This window comes from Suillus fuscotomentosus (genome assembly GCF_016647785.1).
Source record: "Suillus fuscotomentosus strain FC203 chromosome Unknown F5891scaffold_26, whole genome shotgun sequence".
Classification (NCBI taxonomy): domain Eukaryota; kingdom Fungi; phylum Basidiomycota; class Agaricomycetes; order Boletales; family Suillaceae; genus Suillus; species Suillus fuscotomentosus.
This window is the reverse complement of record NW_024539538.1, coordinates 521126-546514: the sequence shown is the minus strand read 5'-3', so window position 1 is coordinate 546514 and position 25389 is coordinate 521126. Positions and strand designations below refer to the sequence as shown.

General features: G+C 47.1%; 5 protein-coding genes across 5 annotated transcripts; 1 reads left to right on the top strand and 4 right to left on the bottom strand.

The window, feature by feature from the left end:
* Positions 1-3378: 3378 nt before the first annotated feature.
* Positions 3379-4253, bottom strand: F5891DRAFT_980234 (uncharacterized protein; the record flags this gene model as incomplete). Its single annotated transcript, XM_041376980.1, has 6 exons — positions 3379-3576; positions 3626-3661; positions 3712-3795; positions 3846-4087; positions 4120-4169; positions 4213-4253. 6 exons carry the CDS (start codon positions 4251-4253, stop codon positions 3379-3381), a joined length of 651 nt encoding a protein of 216 aa, XP_041226231.1.
* Positions 4254-8406: 4153 nt separating this feature from the next.
* Positions 8407-13259, bottom strand: F5891DRAFT_980233 (uncharacterized protein; the record flags this gene model as incomplete). Its single annotated transcript, XM_041376979.1, has 9 exons — positions 8407-8562; positions 8594-8947; positions 9001-9176; positions 9233-10257; positions 10301-10707; positions 10813-11156; positions 11207-12155; positions 12207-12573; positions 12622-13259. The coding sequence occupies 9 exons, from the start codon at positions 13257-13259 to the stop codon at positions 8407-8409; spliced, it is 4416 nt and encodes a 1471-aa protein (XP_041226230.1).
* A 5885-nt stretch (positions 13260-19144) lies between these two features.
* Positions 19145-22292, bottom strand: F5891DRAFT_1033106 (uncharacterized protein). Its single transcript, XM_041361690.1, has 19 exons — positions 22086-22292; positions 22019-22034; positions 21850-21965; positions 21545-21795; positions 21430-21489; positions 21260-21377; positions 21184-21201; positions 21000-21134; positions 20920-20949; positions 20735-20867; positions 20593-20677; positions 20448-20540; positions 20315-20388; positions 20170-20255; positions 20048-20122; positions 19967-20000; positions 19746-19908; positions 19531-19694; positions 19145-19480 (listed from the first exon to the last, which is right to left on the bottom strand). Exons 1-19 carry the CDS (start codon positions 22260-22262, stop codon positions 19413-19415), a joined length of 1896 nt encoding a protein of 631 aa, XP_041226229.1. The 5' UTR covers positions 22263-22292; the 3' UTR covers positions 19145-19412.
* On the top strand, positions 22293-22620 carry F5891DRAFT_1033097 (uncharacterized protein). Its single transcript, XM_041361689.1, has one exon. The coding sequence runs from the start codon at positions 22395-22397 to the stop codon at positions 22611-22613; it is 219 nt and encodes a 72-aa protein (XP_041226228.1). The 5' UTR covers positions 22293-22394; the 3' UTR covers positions 22614-22620.
* Positions 22621-23524: 904 nt separating this feature from the next.
* Positions 23525-25384, bottom strand: F5891DRAFT_302777 (uncharacterized protein). The gene is made up of 7 exons (XM_041371275.1): positions 25185-25384; positions 24983-25130; positions 24650-24936; positions 24275-24596; positions 24062-24227; positions 23825-24013; positions 23525-23770 (listed from the first exon to the last, which is right to left on the bottom strand). The coding sequence occupies exons 1-7, from the start codon at positions 25328-25330 to the stop codon at positions 23613-23615; spliced, it is 1416 nt and encodes a 471-aa protein (XP_041226227.1). The 5' UTR covers positions 25331-25384; the 3' UTR covers positions 23525-23612.
* Between the last annotated feature and the right edge of the window lie 5 nt (positions 25385-25389).

Sequence of the window (25389 nt, the reverse complement as noted above, 5' to 3'; positions counted from 1 at the left end):
GACTAAGGTAGCAATTGGCTGCTACTATGGGCACGCTAACTGGCGCGCTTGGCGCGGGAAAAGCACTGCGCAGGTAGTAGGAACTGCGCAGCTGCGAAGACGTCCATGAATAGGGTATGGGTCATATGGGTGGTGGTCAGGAAACTTGATCATAAGGCGCAGGCGAATTTGCGCCTGAGCATCGCTAGGGATTCCTTCCATGAATAAGCAGTCGCTGTTCGGCCTTTCCAATACGGTCTTCATCCATGAGTGGCTGCATAATCTTCCTGAATGCGCACAGGTAACTGCTTAGTTCTGTGCAAGAGGGCATTGGTTTGTTAGCATATTTGCGTGCGATGGCACGCAAGTCTGTGAGCGCGTAGCGTCTTTTACCATCCCATCCAGGATACATTACCTTCACCTCATCTAAAAAGGCGCTGTAATCATCTACTGCCGCTTCAGGCATACCTCCCCATAGTTCGCGATCATCGCGCTCAAGGTAGCGAATAATACCTTTGATGCAGTCGAGTCCTTGGAGTCCTGCTTCATCAGCGAGCTGCTCATAGGTGTCAATAAACTCAGCGAGGTTGTCTGTAGTGCCATCGAACTTGGGTGCATTTTCTGTGCCATGGATGGGCATTCTGAAAGGCATTGAAGCGCATGAAAGGTGCGCGCGCAAGGCGCACATGCGTGGGAAAGCGCGCGCGCCTTGCGCGAGAATGCGTGACTAGAAATTGGTTAGCTTTTGAATATGCAAAGAGATTGACCTTATATGTGCAAATTGCGCTAAGTGCAAAGGATGCGCAGAACTAGATCTTGCTGACTGCTCCCCTCGCGGTGGGCTCCAGTTGTAGAAACAACTATACTGTGAGGAACAGATGATGCTCCAAACTGTATCTATAAATGTTGAAGGTCGTGGGTTTGCCTAGTCTGCTATGCTTGAGATGACAAGCGCGTTCGACCCTAAAGGGGAAGCAAGTGCAGCGAAGATCTAGAGGTATGCGCTGAAGCAAGGCGCGAGAAAGCGCAGGTGCACGCAAGGTACGAAGGCGCGGGAACGGTGCGCGCATGGTGCGTTGCCGGGAAAGTTGCACCTCAGTATAGGAATAGCTGTGGACAGTACACAGTGGTGCTGCGAGTTTGTGCTGTATACTCCCTAGTGGAAATTGCCATATCATGCCATGAGAGGCATGATTCTCTACAGCGTGCCCATCAAATGATGCGGGGCATTGGTCCACAGTGACATCAATCCCATGAGTGCGCAGGTATGAAACAAGGGCAGTTGCTTCATGTGGTGGTAGGTGATGGGGAGTGCATTCTCGTTTGTTGAGCAGTACATATCCATGACCCAGGTCAACTGAACAGCGCGGGAGTGTGTCTGTTGGTGGGTCGAGAGTTGGAATCATGACTTTCAGTGCATTGACTTGACAACGTCGAAACACCATGTTCAGACAAGTTAGCATATGGCTGAGAATGCGAATGAATTTCACGACCAAGGTTACCAATCGTCCGCTCCATAGTCCACTGTGAGGAGCAGATTGGAGGACCCTTTGTGATGGTCTCAGGTGCGAGATGTCCAAGTGAATGTGCCCATGGTCGCATGAAATGGAGGCAGGTCGACACGACGCTGATAGTACAGGAGTTCGAACTCCTTCTCAAACTGTGTGAGCATCTCGTGAGCTTCACACAAGTCAGCTGCGAGAATTTTGTGTTGCTGCATGATTCGAATCCCACGAACGAGCTTGCAAAAGTTCTTCCAGTAGATGTCAGGGAGAACACCATAGAGTATTGCAGGTCCAAGGCCGAAGAGATAAAGTAAAAACTCCCAGGCTTTATATCCGCTGTTGATTTTCTGTGCGGGGTTGCGAGGGGGACAATCAAATGACCCGGGAAGGTAAGGAGTTGCATCTGCTACAGCTTTTCCGTGGTCCTGCCATACCTGACCCTTGAGAACAGCCCAGTCCCATGTCTCCTTGTTGTCAGTAGGTTCACACCGAAACGAGCCACGCCAGATTGGAATAAGTTCATCGGCGATGTTGATTGCAGCAAGGTGCATGATATCAGACCTGAAACAGCCAGGAATACCAAGGATATTGTTGGGTTGTATACTGAGAAAGATAGTGGGTTTTGAGATACCTGTTTGGAGACGGCGCTGCTCATACTGAGTTTGGGTGCATGATTCCATCAGGTGCTTAAGGTTGTCGAGATAATTTCCTGAAGATGCTGGAGGAAGGTTCTTGACGTCGATATCAGGATGGTTAGAACCAGCGTGATCATAGTTGTTTGGCTTAAGAAGTGCAGGATAATAATGTCCACCAGCGCCTGGTTTATGGCGCCCTCTCGTACCACAGTAAAGTCAACAGCCATTACCTCCATGCGAACCTACGAGTCCATTGAGATAAACCATGCCTGGGCCATCTGCAGTTGCAAGAGCGAGGAAGGGAGTTGATTTGAATACACAATTTCGTGATGCGTCCCAGATGGTGAGACCTTCACGCTGAACGGCCACGAGGTGATATAGGCCAGGAAACAAGAACGAGTCCATGTTCTTCGGCTTGTTGGGACCAGGAATGAATCCTCCAGGTAGAACATACTTCTTCTTGTAGCGTTCCTGTGGGTGGTGGTCAAATACTACCCAAATGTATATCCAACAGTCCGATTGCTTACTCTCATACAGCTGAGCACCATCGATCGAAAGCATTAGTATAGGATCACCGTCTTTGATCTTTCCCGATCTGACAGCATCGAGATAGTCTGTACCATCAAAGAAGTCTTCATAAGCATCAATGACACCACCATTTGCCCTGAGCTTCTCAAGAAGAGCATTGGTTGCATCATTCCGATATTGCATCCTTTGTGCACTGCTGGGGTCCCTCCAAAGTGCTTGAATCTGGTCTGCGACGGGGATGGTCTCGAAGACCTGAACAGGTACCTTTTTTCTCCCTCGACTCTTTCATAAGATTTTCTGGTTGTAACGATCTTGCCCGCACTTTGGACACTTATCATGGTGTCGCCAGGGCCCGCAAAATGCTATGCATGAGTCTATGCACATGTCATGCACGATAGGCTGAATACCACTGAGTAGAGCAACTCGACGATGGATTTGATAGTGTGATAACACTTCGGAATCGGGAAAGCGCTCCATGATAGCACTATGTATTGAATTGTATGCAGCTTCAGTGGTATCAGCAAGGAATAGCTTTAGCGACAGTAGTACGTCGGGATCATCGATACTCAGAATCTCTTGAGGTGGGTTGCGAAGGCGTTCAAGAGCATCTGGCTCAATATTGATAACTCCATCGTCTAATGTTGCACTACAAAGAGCCTGAATAAAGATCATTGCATCTTTTATATCATCGAGTCGAGAGAGCCGAGAGAGTTCTGCTAGGTCTGTATCATTCAGTCCGACGGTATGGTCTGTTCGAGGGTCAACATCATTAGTGCCCCCTTGAATTTCTTCCTCCTCGGGCTCATGGGGTGGCATGTTCTTGTCTCTGTCATGTCCCTGGGAGTCCTCATGATTCTGCAACTCAGAAGTGTCATCCTGCCCTGCATATCCGTCTGAGTTGTCTTGCCCTGCATGCACATCCAAGTCACCTGGCCCAGGAAAGGCATTATCGTAATGTTTGAACGCATCCAGATGGACCTGATGCACATCATTGCGTTCCTCGAGTGCATCACCCTGACGAGCGACAATAAATCAGCAGATATTGAATGACACATGCAACTTACTGCTGGAATGATCTGTTTATCGTAATGTTCGAACACATCCAGATGGACCTGAGGCACGTCATTGTGTTCCTCGAGTGCATCACCCTGACAAGCGACAATAAATCAGCAGATATTGAACGATGCATGCAACTTACTGCTGGAATGATCTGGTTATCATTGGATAGTGCATGTGTGCCACTGTCAATGCGTCTACGCTTGAGAATATGTTGGTGTGCGGGCTGGACATCCGTGTCCGAGTCATTGAGCTGGACACTGTTGGAATTGGCGGAATTGGCCTGGATCAATGTGGTGAGAGTTTTATCGAAGACGGAGGCCTTGGGAGCGCGATATTTGGCATGACAATAGTAGGTTGCTCGAGATACATGCTGGCGAACACCTGCACATTTCATAAGACAATCACAGACATACTGTTCCTCCATGATATGATCGTGATATTGTAAATTACCGAAAGCGGGCAACTTGGTAAAAGCGTGTAGGAAAATGCAGGACCATGAAAAATACCAGACCAGTATGCGCGAAATGTAGGAGTTGTGTAGGTTCATGCAAAAATGCAGGAATGTGAGTGCTGCAGAGTGCAGAAATGTCTTATCTTCAGAATGTAGGATTGTTTGTATCGACATACATTGACGCTCTTCAATTCATATATATTGTATCTATCCGGTTCAATTTAAATCCACCTCTACCTTGCTTGTTTTCACTGGGCTTTAATACTGGGTCAACTCATATCTACACTACATTCTTTCCACCTATCCTCTACTCTCAGGGCAGTATGTAGCATAGGTTTCTTAGGTAGTCTACTATGTATCCTACATATTTTTAATAAAATCTTCGACCTGTATTATATATAAATATGTTTTTGTGTGAAAAGATGTGTATTGTCACTTTTCACACATATATTATTTTGCTTCTCATTCACTCAATACTTCATGGATCTTTCTGAAATTTCAAGGCTATCTTCAAATATATATATGAGAGGTACTACAGGCCTCTGATCACTAAATATACCCTTGATTATCATGGAGGTCTCTTATCAGTAAAAATGTCTCCTTTACATCAGATCTCAAACTTCCGCCCTATATGTAGCTGATCTTGGTCATAACAAGCAAGTATATATGCTACACTAATTGTATATGAGCAGGTTGGATCATCTGTGCAATGGTAAGATGCTGAAAAACATCAAAAACATCGAAAATGTGATTTTCTATGTTTTTGTTCCTGTAGAAGTATCCTGTTGGTGTAATGAGCTATCTATATGATATATATACTCCAAATATGAATAAAAATAGACCCCCTACCATACTTGAGGTCCAGTACTGCAGGAAAAATTTTCACAGGGGGTGAACCACCAGGAGAGGGGAGATATACAACACAACAAGGTCTTGTCCTATGGTCCTGGGCTCCTGATGCATTGTTCCTACTGTTAAATAGATGCTGGGGATCATTTTTTGAAGTCTATCCACCTGGAAATACTAAAATGAGAACATATTTTGTATTTTCTCATATATATGCTATATCTATTGATGCAGAAGGCTCCAGGAGGTAAAATAAAGATGGGAATCTCTTCATGTATACTCCTAAACATGTTCTGAATAACCTGGGACACTTCCCTACCATAGGGGCAAAAATGCGAAAGTATTCTGTATCCTATTATATGTTAAATGGTCTCTGGAGGAGGAGCAGGTACATAAATGAGCAAAAAAAGTGGTCTATTATATTACATTATACATATATTCCAAACTACTACTTATATGTGAAGGGGGACCTGTTGTGGTGTAGTGGTGAAGCTGCAGTGAGGTGGGGAGGGTGTGGGAATAATTGATATTGTGGAGATTCCAAAAATGGTCGATGTTTTGGGCATTGTGGGGTAATTCCCACGCTGTGGGGCTAAAAATGCGGTGTCGCAATATTGTGGGAAGTCCTGACGAGTCAAATAGGAGTGAATTTCTGCTTTTAGAAGCCAGGATAACTATACTAACAGGATGTATCCTAGACTGATGGATAACTATAGTAAAGTATGTATCACAATTTATGGATCATTAACCATATTGATGTATCTTTCTGCCATCATGTGGTGAATTGTAAGGCACAAGATGCAGATATCAGGGTTAGGAGGGGTACTCACACAAGCCAACTTGGTAAAGCGATAAGCACTAGCATAGAGCTTCCATGAATGCAATACAGTCTATCTTTAATATTGGTGCTCACAACTTGTGATGACGTGGGTCCAAGAGAATCTTGATCGTCAATTGAGCAATGCAACATTGTAAATACAATGGACACGTACAAATCAAGTCCACTGGGACGTCAACAAAAGATGTATATCGAGCCACCGTGAAAAGGATCTGAATAAAATCCCACCTTCTCCCCCAAGTGAGGTCGATCTAGTGCTGTGTCAATTGAAACTTTGATAGCATACTAAGTGGATGGAGGACCCACCTCGGCTTCTAGTTTGATACAGTAGTCAAAGACCTTCCACTGATGAGTCAAAGCTTATCTGATTCATATGTTCAATTTCCTACCAAGACCGCCTAACCCTACCACTAATTGCATGTCGGTAAGGTGGCAGTATCATAGTAGGAGTTATGTGTTATGTACTCTTGAGATACTGACAGAGTTGGGCTTCGTGAGGACTAAAATGTTCATCTAATAGTGGCAAGACTCACCTTGACAGTCTGAAGACGCAGTGCAATCTCAGGTGGGGAGGTCATATTGAGTTAAAAATGGACGAAGATCAGAAGGGAGCAGAAAGGTTTGCCAGAACAATGGGCATTCATAAGTATTTATTGACACGGGGTGCTTCCTGCAGCATTTAGAATCTTAGATATCATTCTAAACCTTATTCGTCGGAGATTTGGCTTACAGTACAGTCAACATCATGATATGAAAACATGCATGTTCCAAACCACAGACCAATTATGTCTAGGTTCTAAATCAGAATTTTAAACCCAAACATGGACATCGACGATGCAAGACCCACAGTTATATCCGAGTCTGTCGTTGCAATCAGTGGGGCCTTAATAGATAGCGAACAGCCTTATCGAATGTCGTGCAAATCTCACAGAGGTTACATATGAGCATGAATTAACAAGGGATAAAACAGAAGGCAATTGACTGAACATTGGACCTGGGCAGGTTAAACATCAACAAAAATATTGTTAGCTAGCAGTGGATGAAGAGGAAAAACGTCAGCGGGATGATTTGTGACATTGAAACACAGTGGTGCTTAAACCAAGAGTTGACGTAATCACAACTCTTGCAGATTGCAGGGGTGGAAGAGCATGCACAAAGATAGGAAAAGGCTTCTGGGATAGCTGTAAGGCTTAGTTCTGTGTTGCAAGAACTGGTCCAAAATCAGGAATTCATCTTGCCTGAGAAGTATATAAGCAGGCTCTGAGGTTGTACTGAGCTCAGGATCATCGGCACTCAGTTTGTACAGTCACAGATCGTTGGTAGGGCACAATGTTACATAATTCGAGCCTGAAGACACATGGACGCCAGAGGTACGAACACTGAACGTCTAAGATGAAGACTCGGTAATGGATTTAGTGAGACAATAATCTAGGGGTGCATGTGAGTTTAGAGTTTTGTCATGGGATCAGGATTCAGTGACATGATGGGGAAGGACAGACCTTAAAACCACAGATGCGCCCATGACCAACCCTTCAGGGTTCTGTGAATGGTACATCCCGCCATAGTCCACAGTCATGGTGTATGCAGTTAGCCTCTCGACAGGGAAGCTGCACAGCTTGATGAGATTCATCTTGCAGTCGCCGAAGATGTTGTGACTCCTCATATTGCAATACTATCCCTGGTATTCTGAATGCATGGAGGAGTTGAGAGGATGCGACAGAGGAAGGGCCAATGTGGGCGATGTATAGACAGCATGGTTCCGAGTGAGTGATATGGTCTTGGAGGGGGAGGAGAAGCACCTGAAATTCCCAGTGTGTCCAATGCATGCTTGAGGATGAGTACTGTTCTGGAAGCACAGTATAGCTGTACTTGACCGTGCTATAATATTAATGCCATCCTGCAGATAGAACAGGTCAAGTGGCAGTATTTTAGAATCATGATGTTGATCAATAGTGCATCACTTACTGCATTGGTTCACAGCTATAACAGTGTTTGGCCGTGTGCCAGTCCCCAACACGTTCATTGAAAAATTTACGTCACTCTATGGATCCGTGCGCAAGGTTTGAGCTTCAGATTGGTCAGCACAAATTTGCATCAGAAAGGCTCCTTTGAGTTTTTTTAATGATCACTGCATAGCAGGTTTTAGCTACTGGCTTGGATAAGCGAAGCCCAAGCCAGAGTGTCCAGCAGAGCAGTTGTGAGGTTGACCACATTTTTATGGTGATCACTGATCATGCGTCCACGGAGGCACGGGACGGTCACGTGCTGAGATACAAGAAGGCCATCCAGGAGAATAGGTGGTGTGCCACGCAAGAGGTGGGGGAAGTAAGAGTTCGTGACATATACCTGGCATAACTTTGGACAGGGCCCCCCCCCCACAGTGACAGTGTTACAGTCACTGTAATTTAGCCATATATAGTAACTGTCTCGATCACAAATTAGAGCAACTTATGCATACAGAGTTGGTACAGAGCATGCAACAAATGGATCAAGCAACGGAACTACTGAAGGCAGTGAAAAATAAGCAAACTAACATGAAGTACTATGCTGGAGGGATGTACGGGCTCATTTGGAGAGAAGAGATCCAGCGGACTCGGCGGCAGGACATTTAGTATGAGAACCCGATGCTACAGGTATGTTTTCCTTCTCCTCGCTCCGACGAACCACTGTGCGAGGGCTGCCACCGATCCTTTGGGATGCGTGAAGCACCTTGCTCGAGATCTGTAAGCTTCATCGCCCTCCAAACACTTACTGGCAATGGAACCCCTGCCTCTCTATGTCCAGGGACAGCGTACTCCTCGTGCTGGCCCAGGATGTGTGCCGTCATATTGTAGCGCCAGACAGCTTCGACGGGGAGAATGGGTCCTTTTCGCGTGGTCTTGCCGGGTTGAGGAGGGAGCACAAGGTGACAAAGTTCACATTTGAGGGGTAAGTTGCGACAGGGCTTGTTCTTCGATCCTGAGTCAGCTGATCCATACCTGAATGTGTGCTTGTATATGCACTTCGTTTCCCAGGTAGGTGCCCCGCTGCTCGGTACTGTTATAGTGATAGTGCACTCAGGCACTCCAGCATGACCACAGAAGCCGCACGGGCTCATAAGACCGACCTATATAGAGCTGGTGAGTAATGTACATTAATGCAATGTTTAAAAGAACATACCTCTTGCTTCAAAGGCAGCTCCTCGATAGTGTTAGTCAATGCGCGCAATATATGGCGGCCTACGTGATCGCGCATGTCGACGACCTTGGTGTTGCAAAGTGGACACGTTGTGATGCGCTCCCCTTCGGATGCTGTGAGTTGGTTACTGGCCTCGACAGAAATGACTGCCGGAGTGCCTAACAATATAAATTATGATTAGAAACAAAGTGTGAACTAAAAATATGAAATGTACTGTCTGGGAGTCGGTAAGGGAACATGTTTGGCACTGATGGAATGATGACTGCAATAGACTTCAGGTTGACCTTCAACTCATTGGCTTTGGCCCAGAGGAGTTCGCAAGCTGCTTGCATTATGTCCTGAGAGATCTTCCAGGTGCTTTGGCCGCCATTGACTTGAGTGAACTTGTCAGTGTCAACGTCATCCCTTAGGTGAATGAAAGTAGCCTCGGGATTGACTGGTTCAATGAGGGAACCAGGAACAGTGACCATAATGACACATTCTGTATGCTCCGATGTTCCTTGAATGATGGAACAAGCCTTGATGTATCCCCCGTCCCATAAAAACGATTGAGAGCCGTCAGGAGGAGGGTCAGTTGCCACGAGACTGAGTAGTTGACCAGTTATCTTAGCCGTGTTTCGCAATGCCTTCATTATTGTCACATTAATTGATGCATGAGAGATATTGTTGAGGCTGACAGTGGTGGAATGAGGTACACCAATCGAAAGAGTGTGACCAGAGCAAAGGACAGTGAGAAAAATGTCCCCGACAAGAAAGAGATTGTGATCTGTGATATGACCTGCTGATATGTCAACATGTTTGTTGACTTTAGTATAACCTCCATGGACGCACTCGAGGCGGTTAAGGGACTTGGAAATAAAATCCTTGTTGATCACGAGACGACATATCGTCTGTTTGTGGATCCACCTTCCTTTGTATAGGAGGTAATCATCGGGGCGTATTCCAGGCCCCTGTGGCAAAGCAGGAGTCGAAGGGTCTCGAGGGATGCGGTGAGAAGATGAGCAGGGAGCAGGGGCATCAGCAGATGACTCATCGATCAATGCCTCCTGGAAAGTAAGCATCATTTCTTCGTCATCTTCACCTCCCGCTGAGACCTCCGGGTCGGGAACTGAGTGGTCGTGATCATGTGCCAAGACTGTCTCTAGACACTGAGAGGGAGGGGTGATTGCAACAGGAGGAGGAATATAGGGAACTTCGCTGGTGTCCTCGAGGTCGTTGTCTGTAGTGATCCCGAGGTACCTGTTTTGTCCAAATGGACATAGCATATCAACACCAGGCACACCTGAAAAGCTCTGCAAATGAATAATGAGTTGGCTCGAGTTGGGATGTGGTAAGGATGGAAAGAGCAGCATCATGGCCACTGCGCCATGCCATGGGCAGATCACATCGGCCGGAAATGATATTGCCCTTCCAGATCTCGCGATTGATGTGATCAACGCCTTCCTGACGCATTAATTTGAGGCGCCGGTGGCCTGGATCCAGCTCTGGATGACGCCTGAAGACACCGTTGATATCCTTTGCAGCTCCTAAACAATCAAGAGCCTGAGCGTACAAAGACGCAGAGTTATGGCCCCCAATCATGCACGTGCGCCCGAAAAGGATCTCGAGGGGGTCGTCCCCAACATCCCCAAGGAAAAAAGGAGCGTATGGGTCTAGCGTTTGTTGCTTAGTGAGGCAGAATACCGAATTCTTTACCATCGTTTGTGTGTCATAATACAATTGATAAGACATGAACGAGCGTCGATGTGCATGAAAGAAGGCGAACATAAGATGAGAGTATCAACTGAGCAGCACAAATTGTTCGGACAGGGAGAGGGAGACATCAGTGAAAGGCAGGAGGATGGACTCCAGGAGAGCACTAAGGAGAGCAATTGATTGGAGATCCGCGCGAGTGTCAATGTCAGTTGAAAACGAGTCGTTTATGATGGAATGTTGAGAATTGGAGAACTCAATGATGGCAAGCATAAGCTCAACAGCACGAGGGACATCTTGAGGATCATCTGGGTAGAGAAGTTTGGTGACAGCCGCTTCGTCGAAGGCAGGTAGCCATACAAGGTACCGTGCAAGCATCATTGAATTGATGATGCGACCATTGTTGAGTACGACACTGGCGGGAGATCGAAGGAGAGTGCATATGCCTGGATTTAAACTAATCACTAAGTATTCGATATAAGAAAAAAACACTCACGCTTGAATATGTGTTTGAAGTCAAAGTCGAGTGTCACCTCGCTGTTGCCAGTGAACAGATTCAATCCCGGCATGTTGATGAGTGTACCATACAAATCTGAGCCCTCAGAGAGTGGACTCTTGACGAACAGCCTATGGCCAGCAGCACGTCGAGTAGCGTCACCGTCAGTTGCAACTGACCAGACTGGTCCGATCTGTGCCACCGCACCAGTTGAGTTCCATTGAGCAATTGCTTGAGCAAGAATCTGCTCCATGTCATTGGTGTTCTCGGTCTTGCAAGTAGGAGCAGCTAATATAGGGAATATTTCGTCCCGGCCAAAACACAAGGCCCCCATAACAGTTAGTTCCTTGCCCAGATGGACATGACCATCATGGATCTTCTGTGCAATGTTGACTGCAGATTCATAAGTGCGGAGAACAGGATCGACGAGGTGTGAGTGTTTCCAACATAGACCGCCGACCTTGTTGTACTTGCTGAAATGGATGGCCATCTCCTCGAGTGCAATCTTGTCAATCATAAGACTGACACCACACAAGACAGATTCCATGCAGCTACTAAGAACGACGGCATGAATGTTGTTGTCAAAATGCTCGTTACGAATGGTCCCAATTGTGGGAGTGATGATGGTGAAGACAGCTCGAGTGCGGAGTGTGCGAAGGGAAGGGATAGCAAGTTTCTGGTTTAGTGCGAAGAGAAGTTGACGACCACCAAGCCTGTAGACAAGGGTGGCAATATCCAGGTCAGTCGCATCATATTCCTGAGGATGGTAAGCACCCTCAAGGGCATCCTCTAGTTTATTGACTATCTGACGGATGCTGGCACCATTGCGTAAAGCAACGTTGATGATCTGTTGAAGGCGAGGAATGTCTCGTTCAGATACAGCCATGAGGAGTTGATTGTAGTCATCGAGCTGCGTGAGCGCACTCATATATTTGCGCGAATCATTCAGCTGCTAATCAGAGTTAGTATGAACACGAAAAAAACCATAAAGCGGACATACCTGCAGCTTCAACTGCTTGATTTGTTCTGCGTAAGTCCTTGCAATGTCCTGCACATGTGCAAGACCTAAAAACTTGTAGTTAGTGTGCGCTTTTGGAGTGTGCGCAATGTCTGCCAGACGTTCGACATGAAGAGGGATCTCAGTGCATTCATCACAGGGAGTACCATATGACAAGCAGCGCTTAGACTGGAGGTGAAGAGCGCTGGGATTTCGAGTGTCGACAAAGAAAGGTAGGGCATCTGGGCCATTGTGATAGCGCTCCCAAGGAAAGAGCATAATGAAAGGGCGGAGGTCCTCTGGCCAGACAATGGGAACTCCAGTGCAGACACTATTAAAAGCAGGTGCAGGTGAGAGAGCATGACGAGGTCTGCAGGCATATGATGTAAGTACGTATTAAAGCCGAAATGAAACATACCTGTGATCAGACATAAGACTCAGGGAACGAGACAAAGGCGCATCAGACATGGTCCGATCAAGCACAGGTTTGTTTTTGTCGGTTGATGCCTTGATGCACTTGTGGCTGCCTCGATGGCTGCTCAATGAGCTGAACTGCCCAGGATACCAGAGAGGAAGTTGGGATGAGATGCTCGTTTGGACCCATTCTTTGCAGTCAGGGCATAGCATCCTCCATTGTTGTTGGGTACCGATGGTTACCACTAGTACCTTAGCCATGTACACGTTATAGAGCGAGTCCGGCGTGTTTATTAATAGTTGTTCCTCGATATCAATCTCGGAATCAGGGACTGAGAGGGAAGATGAACCTTGCGAGTCTGAATCTGATCGGCCCCAGTATGAGCTAGGACCTCGAGAAGGAGGCAATAAGTTAGCGTAATCTTGCGAGTATGCCGTGGTATCTTCCGATAATTGTATGTTGAAGTCTATGTCTGGGCTATTAGAATGCCCAGACGCCGATGAATCTGTATTGGGGTCTGATCCGACGAAGACCATTGTTTGATGCGAGGTGGCTATATGCGCCTCATTTCTGATGGGAGCCGAGTTTTCGTAACGTGCTGGGAAATCGGACTGAGTGTGTGCATGCAACATAGAATACATAATGAATGAGAGTATGCAAAAATGAAAGAGTCGTTACTGATATGATGGTGTGAGGGAGAGAGATGAGGCGCGTCAATACATGTATGAGGCGTGTCATATCAATATTGACGTGTCGTGTTATATTGGTCACATGTTCTCAATTTTTACAACCAGACATATTGATTTGGCTAGTAGCGTCATTGCACGCTTTGATCTCATCGATCTGACTATCTATACATGTTCTTAAGTAGCAAAAATGGGGGCTTTACAGTGTTCAGTTAAAGAATTTATTAAGATCCTAGACCACTGTCGAGGAACTCAGAACACTGCTCTCGAAACTTCAAGTGGCTGTATATTAAGGTTTTGTAGATTATATAACGACGAGCCCCATGTTGGGAATTAAGGTTTCGCTCACCTCTTGGTGCCACGCATGGGAAATCGCCTGCATTGATGAGGACGGGAGGTTTATTGGTCACCGGCACTATCGAATCTCCAGCTTCACACCCATCAGTGACAGTACTGTCCAAGAATTGCAGCAGCACAACCCCTCTGCATTCCTTACATATTCAATGCCGCCCTTCGTGAATTTGTTCATCATGCTCCAGTCATAGTGTAAGCATGACGCTTACCTATGACGCAACTCATCTACCTATGATGTCAGATAATGACGTCGTGACTCAGACGTTCTGTATATCTCTACCTGATTGGACACCGCTCACGATACTGTTCCCTATATATAGCTAACCACATTGTACTGACTACTTATCGTATGATACCCCCTCTCAATCCTATACGTTCATCCACGTTACTACTGTCTGACCGTCCATCAGTGTTGTCGTCACACATCGACGACATTACACTTTTTTTTAACGTTCAGTGAACGTAAATTTGAAACCGTTATTACCTTTACCGAACCGACTGTTGGGAACTGACTATCAAGGTCAAAACCCATCACCGTTTACAAAATACAACCTGCCTTACCAACGTTCTCGTGCCTCTGCTCCGCTGTCAGCAACGACGCGCAGCAAGGCCAAACAGATAGCTACAGTCACAAAACCTTCAACCGTTCATACGTCACGTACCGTAACCACGCCGTCAACCTTGACGTCCCTCAATACCTCTCTCCCACATTCGCGCATACACTCATCCTCATCGACGTCCTCCGATTCATCAGACTCTATGTACAATACGCCTCTCATGTCAACAAGCTCAAAATTGGCGCGTGTCGAGCAACCATCGGCTAGCAAACCGCCGTTCCTAACGGCTGGAGAGCTTACACCGGAGGCCCTACGAGGTTGGGAGTTAGGTTGTACGCAGTTTTTCTTGCACAAGGAGGTGAAGGACGATGAGATGGTAAAGAAGGTTGCATGGGGAATGCAAGACCCGATGATGCAGGACTGGTACAGCAACAACCAAGTGCGTCTGGACAAACTGACGTTCAAGGACTACATGGCGGAAGTACGAAGCTACTGGCTTCCCTCGGGCTGGGCGGACATTGTCCGTCGGAAGATGCTATCTTCAACACAGGGCCAACGCCCGTTCCACGAGTGGGCATCAGAGTTCCAAAGCCGCAACACCTTACTGCGTGGCACTACCTCACACCTTGGGGATGCCAACATCCTGTACCACTTGGAGTCACACATGAACTCAGAACTCGCAGCTGACTATCAAGCCGAACAGATCTCAGAGACCGACCTCAGAAAGTGGATCGAAAAGGTGCGCCTGCTCGACGAGAGACGCTTACGCTACCTCGTCAGGCAACGAGACGCTGTAGAAAATGCCTTGCGCGCAGAACGTGCACGCTCAGGAGGTGAAAAGAAGTTCACCGCAGGCACACGCTACAACACAAGAGCTGGACAGAGCAGCACGTCAACAACCTCTTCGTCCAAAACATTTACTCGTCTACCTACGCTAACTGACAACGAGCGGCAACTCCTGCGGGATAACGACGGATGCTTTAAGTGCCGAGAACCTTTCGCTGGTCACTCGTCGAGCAACTGCCCGAAAGGATTCCCGGACGGCAGCTCGTACAAAACCTTGACGGCCACTATGATCGCATCAAAGAAGTCAAGGAAGGGCAGTGGTGTAGTCGCGGCGGTAGATGTCGACGAGGACCACACTGTGGCTGTCGTAATGCCCTCGGCCGTCCTGGGGGATGGTACCGACTCTGAGGAGTGCGTGGCTCCCTTACAGACTCCTCACTTGCGTTGGGATTGTCTGGTGACTGGGCCTGCTGTTTCTTCTTCTGTCCGTGTGTCAGCCCTTATTGACCATGGATCCTCTTTAGTTCTGATTGACGAGACGCTCAGTCACAAACTTGGATTGCGGCTACGAAGACTGCCGAAACAACTATCAATATCCCTCGCACTGTCAAAGACGGAGAAGCAATGTTTCACTCTTTCGCACTTCGTCAAGATTTCATGTTCTTCGCTTGATAATGGTTATACTTCTAGAACTGTTCGCGCAATTGTGGCGCCAAACCTTTGTACCCCTCTCCTTCTTGGAGGGCCTTTTTTGCAACACAATCGCATTGTAATTGACCACGAACTTCGGACTTGCGTCGCAAAAGACGCTGGATATGACCTTTTGAACCTACAGACAACTGCGCCTACTACCAAGAAAGCCGGAAACTGGGGTCCGGAGCTACTCTGGAATAAGAGAAAAGTCGTGAAGGAGCTTAAAGACGTCCTACCCGAGCTCAAGGCAATTGTGGATAGTGAGTGCGAGATCGTTCAAGGAATTGATGTTGTCGCCGCAGTACAATCGCGGATCAACGACCTTGAACTTCAAGCCTCACTAGACACGAGAGACAAGAGAATGAAAGAAGAATTCAGGGACCGTTTCCCGTCAGACATCCCACACAATGACTCGTTACCTTCTGATGTTCTCTTTCGAGTTCAATTAAAAGATGCTAACCAAATTGTTCAGAAACGCTCTTACGATTGCCCGAAGAAATATCGTGCCGCATGGAAAGTCCTGCTCGATTCCCATGTGGAGAGCGGATGTTTGAGACATTCCGAAAGCGAATTCTCGTCTCCCGTGTTCATAATCCCAAAAGCTGATCCGACAGTCTTGCCAAGATGGGTGAACGACTTTCGCTTACTTAATCAGAACACAGTGGCGGACAACCATCCCCTACCTCGTATCGACGAGATCCTGAAAGACTGTGCTAAAGGTAAGTTTTTTGGAAAGATCGATATGACTAATGCCTTCTTTCAAACGCGGGTACATCCCGACGATATGAAGTATTTAGCTGTACACACTCCGTGGGGAAAATACGAGTGGACGGTGATGCCAATGGGTGTACGAAACGCGCCTGCGGTACATCAGAGGAGGATGACTGCTGCCCTCCATCATTTGATCGGCCGTATTTGCCATGTATATCTCGATGATATAATTATTTGGTCGCAATCACTCGAGGAGCACGAAAATAACGTACGACTCGTTCTAACAGCCCTACGCGGGGCACACTTATATTGTTCGCCGAAGAAAACCTCATTATTCAACGCGGAAATTGACTTTTTAGGGCATCACATTTCGACGCGTGGCATCGAGGTGGACAAGTCCAAAGTCGCACGTATCGTGGACTGGCCTATACCACGCCGAGCTACGGATGTCAGAGCCTTTCTAGGCGTGGTAAGATACCTCGCTGACCACCTACCGGACGTTGCTAGACACACTCTTGCACTGACACCTCTCACAATGAAAGCGGCCGATAAGTGCTTCCCGGAATGGACTACGGGACATCAAGATTCCTTCGACACAATCAAGAATTTGGTACTTAGCCCACACTGTCTAACGACCATAGACCACGACAACCCTGGAGAAAACAAGCTGTTTTTGGTTTGCGACGCGTCGGACTACGCTACTGGAGCTGTTCTCTCATGGGGAGCATCTCGGGAAACGGCTAGGCCAGTGGCTTTCGATTCAACACAACTTAACTCGGCGCAGCGTAACTACCCAGTTCATGAAAAGGAGTTGCTTGCAATTATTCGGGGACTAAAGAAGTGGCGACTGGACCTACTTGGTATGCACATAAACGTATATTCTGACCACTGTACGTTACAGAACTTCGAGCGGCAACGGGACCTGTCAAGACGTCAAGCGCGTTGGGCGGAGTATATGTCGCAATACGACATCACGATTAATTATATCAAGGGTAGCGATAATTGCGCCGCTGACGCACTTTCCAGACGAGCAGACGTGTGCACGCAAAACTTGTGTGCTGCAGTACTAAGCATTGGAAGCGATACGGAACTTCGAACTCGAATTTTGGAAGGCTACAAAAGTGACGACTGGTGCAGGAAGCTCCCCGGACTCCTAGAATCATTGCCGGGACTATCGCGTGATGAACACGGGTTCTTCTACATCGCCGGAAGACTGGTCATTCCACGTGTCGACAACATCCGGGAACAACTGTTCCATACCGCGCACGACGCATCTGGTCATTTCGGAGCAGACAAGACTTACGGCCTTCTGCGAAACTCGTATTATTGGCCGAATATGAGGCGAGACTTGATGGAAGCTTACATTCCTTCTTGCTCAGATTGTATGCGGAACAAATCAAAGACAATGGGGATCGCAGGACCATTACACCCATTGCCGGTGCCGGACGCACGCGGTGATTCAGTGGCTATCGACTTCGTCGGGCCATTACCTGAAGACAAGGGCTACAATATGCTCGTCACCATGACTGATAGATTGAATTCGGACATCCGGCTCGTTCCTTGCAGAGATAATATCTCGGCGGAGCATTTCGCGACGTTGTTCTTCGACAACTGGTTCTGCGAAAACGGTCTTCCTAAGGAAATAATATCGGATCGTGATAAGCTTTTCATGTCCAAGTTCTGGCGCACATTACATAAACTGACAGGTGTTAAGGTTAAAATGTCGTCCGCGTATCATCCGGAAACTGATGGTTCGAGCGAGCGATCGAACAAAACTGTGACGCAGTGCCTACGCTATTATGTGAACCGGAACCAGAAAAACTGGGTGCAGGCGCTGCCTAGGGTACGTTTTCACATCATGAGCACAATTAACGCAAGTACAGGTTTTGCACCGTTCCAATTGCACCTCGGAAGAACGCCAAGGATACTACCACCCCTCGTACCATCCACGTCAACACCTCAAGACTCTGATGAAAAGCGTGCGCGCTCGCTACTCTCGAGGCTTAGCATGGACTTAATGGAGGCTCAAGATAGCTTGCTCGCAAGCAAAGCAGCTCAGGCATATTCGGTAAACAAGAAGAGAGCGCCGCATCTCGTCTTACAGCAAGGGGACCGTGTGATGCTCGCAACGAAACATCGTCGCCGCGAATACATCCAAAAGAGCGACAATCGGGTAGCAAAGTTCATGCCAAGATACGACGGCCCCTACACCGTCGTCAAGGCGCACCCTGAGAGCTCTACTTATACACTAGACCTGCCGAACTCACCAAACATCTTCCCGACGTTCCACGTCAGTCAGCTTCGCGCTTTCGAACCCAACGACCCCGCTCTTTTTCCCTCACGTGAACACCCGAAACCCGGACCGGTTGTCACAGCAGACGGCCAACTTGAGAATTTCATCGAAAAGATCTTGGACGAAAGGAAGGTCGGAAGAGGAAGGAAGTATCTCGTCCGGTGGGTCGGATTCGGCGAAGAAGACGACGAGTGGTTGCCACGACGGGACTTGGAGGACTGCGAGGCTCTTGACGCTTGGGAAAAGGAAAGGCCTGAATGATGGAGGGAAAGGGTGTAAGCATGACGCTTACCTATGACGCAACTCATCTACCTATGATGTCAGATAATGACGTCGTGACTCAGACGTTCTGTATATCTCTACCTGATTGGACACCGCTCACGATACTGTTCCCTATATATAGCTAACCACATTGTACTGACTACTTATCGTATGATACCCCCTCTCAATCCTATACGTTCATCCACGTTACTACTGTCTGACCGTCCATCAGTGTTGTCGTCACACATCGACGACATTACACATAGATAGTAATCCCTACATCTAATTCAGACCTAGATCTGGGTCGTATAACTGGAATTTTACTCATTGTCTATGCCTGCCTCCATTTACCTTGGTTTGCATTTTTCTCCACTGAAAACCTAAAATTCGCGCGTGCCGCATAATCCAATCAATTTATATGAGCGCAAAGTCCAAACAAGTTACAATCAGTACTTAGTCCACACGAATTGCACTGTACAAGCGCCGCACAGCCCAGTAAGATGCGAGGAATCCAATAGTCCCTTGACAAAACCATTGAGCTCTACTGTCATGATCACGAGACATTCCTTACCCGTGACAATAAAGTCGAAAAGGCAGATCAAGAACAAATAGCCGAGGTATAATGCAACGCTTGAAAACGAGTCCAGCGAAAGTCGGGATAACCAGTAGAAGAGTCCATAGGCCAAGATCCAAAATGCACTTCCACCGCCAGTTAAGAAAGCACGCCAATGCCACCTGCAGGGAGAATCGAGACAATGAATTACAAATAAACATACCTCCACATACCTGTACTCTTCAGCGCAAAGGTTGAAATACGTGAACAAGATCGTCACAGTACCAGTGGTAAGTGCAACAACTCCTGCTGTTAGCGCAAGGAAACCAAATGCATAGTAGGCGCGAGATGCAAAGAGGCTAGACATGACGAAGTAAAGTTCCACGAACGCAGCCCCTACAGCATTGACAAAACTGGTGAGTAACGAGAAACTGAACGATGAGCTATATCTTACCAAATGGCAGGATCCCTGCGAGTAAAGCGGAGGCCTGCAATAGAGTTGAAAATTATGTGTACGTTGTTGGCCAAAACTTACCCATGGTCGAAGGTGTCGAGGAACTGGTGGAATCTGACGAGGTATTTGGTTGACCCTCACAGGATGTGATACACCCTGAAACTAAATGAATTTCAATTGCATCAAACACGCAATACACGCACCCCTTGCCTTGACCCGATGTATGATCCGATCGAGGATAGCGGAGCAGAAATCCCAAACCAAAGGACGACGATCAAGAGCATAGTGGCTAGTGTAGGTGAAAACTGGGTGAACTCCAAGGTCGCCAACACAATTACTCGAACTTACAAAATGGAACGGCCCCTGAAGAACCGGCAACAAGAAGGAAAAAGTCCAACAAAAATATCACTATGAATACCAGCCTAGTAAACGGGATCAGCCAACGAGTAATCAGAATAATGCTGCAGACGGGAAGGCTCACGTCGGGAGAATGGTGGCTGTAAGGAATGTATTCTTTCTTCTATCAACGCCACCAAGTGATGCATATATTCTACTCGAATAATAACCTCCGATCCTGATATCTCTTCATAAGCAACTGAGCGCTTCGGTATGAAGAGACAGCTTACCCTCCAAAAAGGGTCCAGCACACCATCATGACAGTTGCAAGAGAGCCCCGGTTTGAAGGTGAGAGGAATCCCAGCAATGCGAAGACTATTAAATATCGTTTTTAGACAGTTAACGGAGGGATCTAAGATTTAAGGGAGCTACCAAGGGTAACAGCGCACATGGCGCACAGCTGAGCTCCATTTCCTACCATGACAGAGAGCACCATTGGATATCTGGGTGCGCGGAAAACTTCTCCATGCACGAGTTTCCAACCCCAGTCTTCTTGAACATCCTCCTGCATTTCGTTTGCCGTCAGAACAACCACGTATAAAGTGTTGATCACCCACACTAAGATCGATAGCATTGTATCGTGAAATCTGCATGGACGTCAGCTTGGAATTATGATAGTGAAGCTAGCAATAATCACGTCTCTGGAAACAGTGCGCCATAGAATCATGGCCACCATGACGCAAAGGAAGACAACGATGACAATCGAATTGACGAGGCTGAACCAATGTATCCGGGGGTCAAAAATATGGAGATAGTTGTCCCATCGAGTTGCCTATGAATGATCAGAAAGACTGAGCACATGTCTTGCCCGTCATACGTACCCATGGCGTGTCAGATTCCTTAGGCAGGGTGTTAGTCAGATACTCGCCGGGACCAGTCCCTTCAAAACAAACTTACGTCCCAAGTTACTCGGTAGGTATACCGTATGTTGTTGGTTTCATTCTCGGATAAACCCAACCTTGGAACTTCAACATCACAGTCCGGCGAACTCTCATCTTCTTGAGACCCGCCGCGGCTGCAACAAAGATGTAAGTAAAAATAAATGATACACAAAAAATTTTGCGCACCTGGATGGCCATACCAGAACTCCAACGACGCGGTAAATTCCAGGTGATGGCTCATGATATCTGAGTGATGCATTGAGTTTAATGAACTTCAGTACTGATAGCTAGGCACGCATACCTCAGAACAATCTCATAATGATTGTTTAGGTAGGGAATATCGTCGTCGTCATTCCCAAGGTTGAATCCCATATCGAAGAAAAGGTCCCCAGTCTTCATGTCTTTCTTCATTTCCGCAGCTGGCAAACCATCCACCAGCCAGTTGAGAGCATAATCCTCACGGATTCGCTCATTGATGAATTGAGCATCTTCTCCAGGTATTTCGGCGGTACATAGCATTTGGCAAGTAGCATTAGCTTGCAGCATTTTTATCTGTTAAAGTAGTCTGAGTCTGCATATGTGACTATTCGGCCAATGACAACCTACATCATATGGAGATGTGAATATTCGGTCGCCAAATAGTATCGATCCCAATGACTCAGGCTGATCCTTGGCACCTCCGTTGGGTGTGCAGAAGTGAAATCGAGGATTGTAGTAGTCGTCTGTGATGTGTCAATGTCTGTTGCTAATTGCAATCAATAGGCGAGCTTCTTACAATTTATGAGGGATTTCTGAAGACCAGTAAGCAAAGTAAAGTCCTAACATCATGGAAAAAATCATACCAGTTTTGAATTGTCACTTCCAGCGAGCATGGGGGTGAGCGCATTGACATACAAATCGACAGGATCGCGCTGCACATAGTTGTGGGGTGCTGCACCAGGAAGGTAGAACGCATTAGCAGCTGAAGGAAGTAAAGCAAGCAGTGCACTTCCAAGGAGGTAGCTAGAAGTACCTCTCATGGCAGAAAATAGCACTTCGGGGAGTTAAGAGCGTTAGGGAGTAAGGTACTATAGCCTATAGGGACACGACACTGGTAATCACGTGACGGAATCGTCAAAATAAATTATTTATCTACTTGATCTTAGCGATAGATGCATCAGCCTCTTGTCTGCCTTGCTTTGAGCTTAGCTATCGCTAGCCCCTGCTCCAGCGTGACGCCACAGTATCGTAGCATTCGACTGGAGACCCCACTGCTCTCGTCCAGTGTATCGATCACGATCACGATGAGGTCCCCAGTTGACCCAGATGACATGATGTTGGAATGTGAATCGCTCGTAGCGTGCTTACTTAATCAGCGGTACATATGCTAGTCACTATGTTCGCAGTACCTCACCGACTTCCGACGATAACGGGATTTCAACCACCCATTCACTTTCTGTTCTCTAGGACATTCTTGAACAAGGAGCCTTCGCGCGTCTCTCGTGTGGTGGACGAGGACATTCAATTTGTCCCCCTGCCACTGTTCACGATATTTGTGAATTTTACGATGCACTTTATTATCCCCAATATCATCACGCGATTTTTGCTACTGCTCAGACCTTCTGTGCCTGGCTGCTGAAGTCTCGTGTCCCATCACCGCTCCTGCTTGGTGTGTAGAAACCCGTTCACAGGATGCATATTGTTCGACGGTGTCTGCATTGTTGTCACGTCCTCTGATGTATATCTCTCGCTGTCGCTTGGTGTTTTCGAGAGCACAGGTTATCACCACTGTTCCTTCATGCGTCAACTCTCCCATAGTTCTCGCCAAGCTCTTTCTTTTGCTTGCCTGTTGGTACAGTATCCCCCCTGGCTTTTTTTATCCGAAGAGATGATCAAATCTCACTTGGACGCTGTACTTCCTCTACTTTATTCGAGAGTATCTGACATGTTCCAGGTTTGCGTGTCGTCCGTCGCACTAAGCCCAACTTCGTCGCCACCATTTCCCACCATTTCCTCGAACTGCGTGCGACTCTCCTCACGAAGTCTGTGCCCGAAGTATTGGGTAAATTTGCATCAGCGAACCTTCCGGTTGAATGTGATCGTCTTTTTCTCCCGCTGCTCTCTGCTTTCTTTGAAAATGTTTATGGGCAAGCTTTCGTGACCGCTGTTATTGTTTGGAGGACATGGCATTTCGAGAGCGGGCAGGCTCGCTCTAGCAAACACATTACACATTGAACAGCCTCGAATTTAAAACAACACACTAACTCATGTCAGATCTGACAGTGTTTGAGAGTCGAACCAAAGCTTAAGTTGAACCAAAACGGTGTCGGGCGTCGTCAGGAATTGGCGCGTACGCGGCGTTACGATTACAGTAGCGGTGCCAGAGGTGTTCAACGCAGTGCTAGAATCAAATGTGTGTCCTTTCCGGCACGTAAAATCGCCACCTGTCCATCGATCAGGTGACTCCTCTCAAGCTTGAAGTGCACGTCTGGCTGAGATACGTTATTCAAATATAAACCATTCCCGAGGGCAAGTTGTCGTGCTGCCGCTGAAAGTATTGGTCAACAAATGATTCAATGGAACCAGGGAAAGGCAGACAAACACTTTGATGAGGTAAGTCCAAACTTAGCAGCAATGTTTGGGAGCGTGATTCCGAGCAACTCGTCCTCCGTACAGAGAACTAGCCGTGGGTCATTTGCAAGGGATTTCACGATATCATTCGCGTGCAGAGTTGAGTAGTCTGTTCCAAAAAGGACGTTGGTTGCTACCCGAGCAGCCTCTAGACCTTCCTCTGCGGAACGTGTCAGAGAGTGCAAGTGAACAACAGGTTGACTCTCACTTCCATGTATCATCAATGTGACTTCTTTGGCAAGAAGTTTCTGCGCTAATCGGCGTTCAGGCTGAATTTCATGTTCTCGCACAACAGCGTCTATTTCTTCGACATGAAGTAGAGTAAACATCTTGAGGTACTTCTCAACATCAGCGTCCGTTGTACGAAGGAAGAACTGCCGGAAGAATTGAGCTGATGACCGGTGATAGTTAGCCAGCATACCTGATAGAAGTCTAAGTAACTTGTGAGTTTTTCATCAAGCCATACAGCGTTCCCCGCGCTCTTTCCAAACTTCTCGCCTTGTGAGGTTGTTAGCAATGGTGTGGTCAGTGCAAAACATCCCTCATTGTATCCAGCACAATCTCCTTGGGCTTTGTTTATGAGGTCGATGCCGGAAAGAATATTCCCCCACTGATCTGATCCACCCACTTGAATAGTACATCCCATCGTGCGAAAAAGTTCGTAGAAGTCGTAACCTTGGAGAAGCTGGTATGTGAACTCGGTGAACGTGATGCCATTGTGTGCACTCATTCGCAATTTTACACTACATCACATGGTCATGGACAAAAGGAAACGTAGGAAGGTAAAGCGACGGACCTATCCCTTGCCAGCATATGATTCACGCGGAAATGAATGCCGGTACTCCGCAAGAAATCGAGAAGATTCAATTCCTTTAGCCAGTCTACGTTATTGACGACCTGAAGTTGAGAAAAAGTGGCCAGGGAGGGAGCCTTATCGAGGGCATACTCTGTCGCGCGAGAGAAAAATTGCTGAATAGAATGGGTGAGTTTGACAGTGTTGGATTCGATTTGAGCCTTTTCGGACAGTGAGCGTTCTATCATACGGCCAGAGGGATCTCCGACAAGCCCCGTCGCTCCACCTATCTGGGTACATTCAGTCAACTTCCAATATATAAATACGCGAACTTACAAGTGCTAGCGTGTTATGCCCTCTCATGCGGAAATGCAACAGACAGAGAAGCGGGATAAGATGACCCGCATGTAAAGACTTTGCCGTTGGGTCAATCCCAGCATAGATGGTGCGTGTTTTCTGCAAATGCTTAGCGAAATCATCTGGGCTGGAACACGTCAATACATACATCCTCCCACTTTATGAATATGATAGTTCTCACCGCGTCACATCAGCAATGAGTTGGCGGGCACTCAACTCTGACAAAAGGTCTCGTCCTGAATGTAAATTTCTAGTCCGAGGGATAAACTTCCACCTGAGGGGTATTCGGTGAGCTGTACTAGGCCATCTACGAACAGGTTTAAGCATTATTTCGTGTGTTCACCATCAATCCAAGTTGAAAGAAAGCAGCAATTGCTAAAATAAAA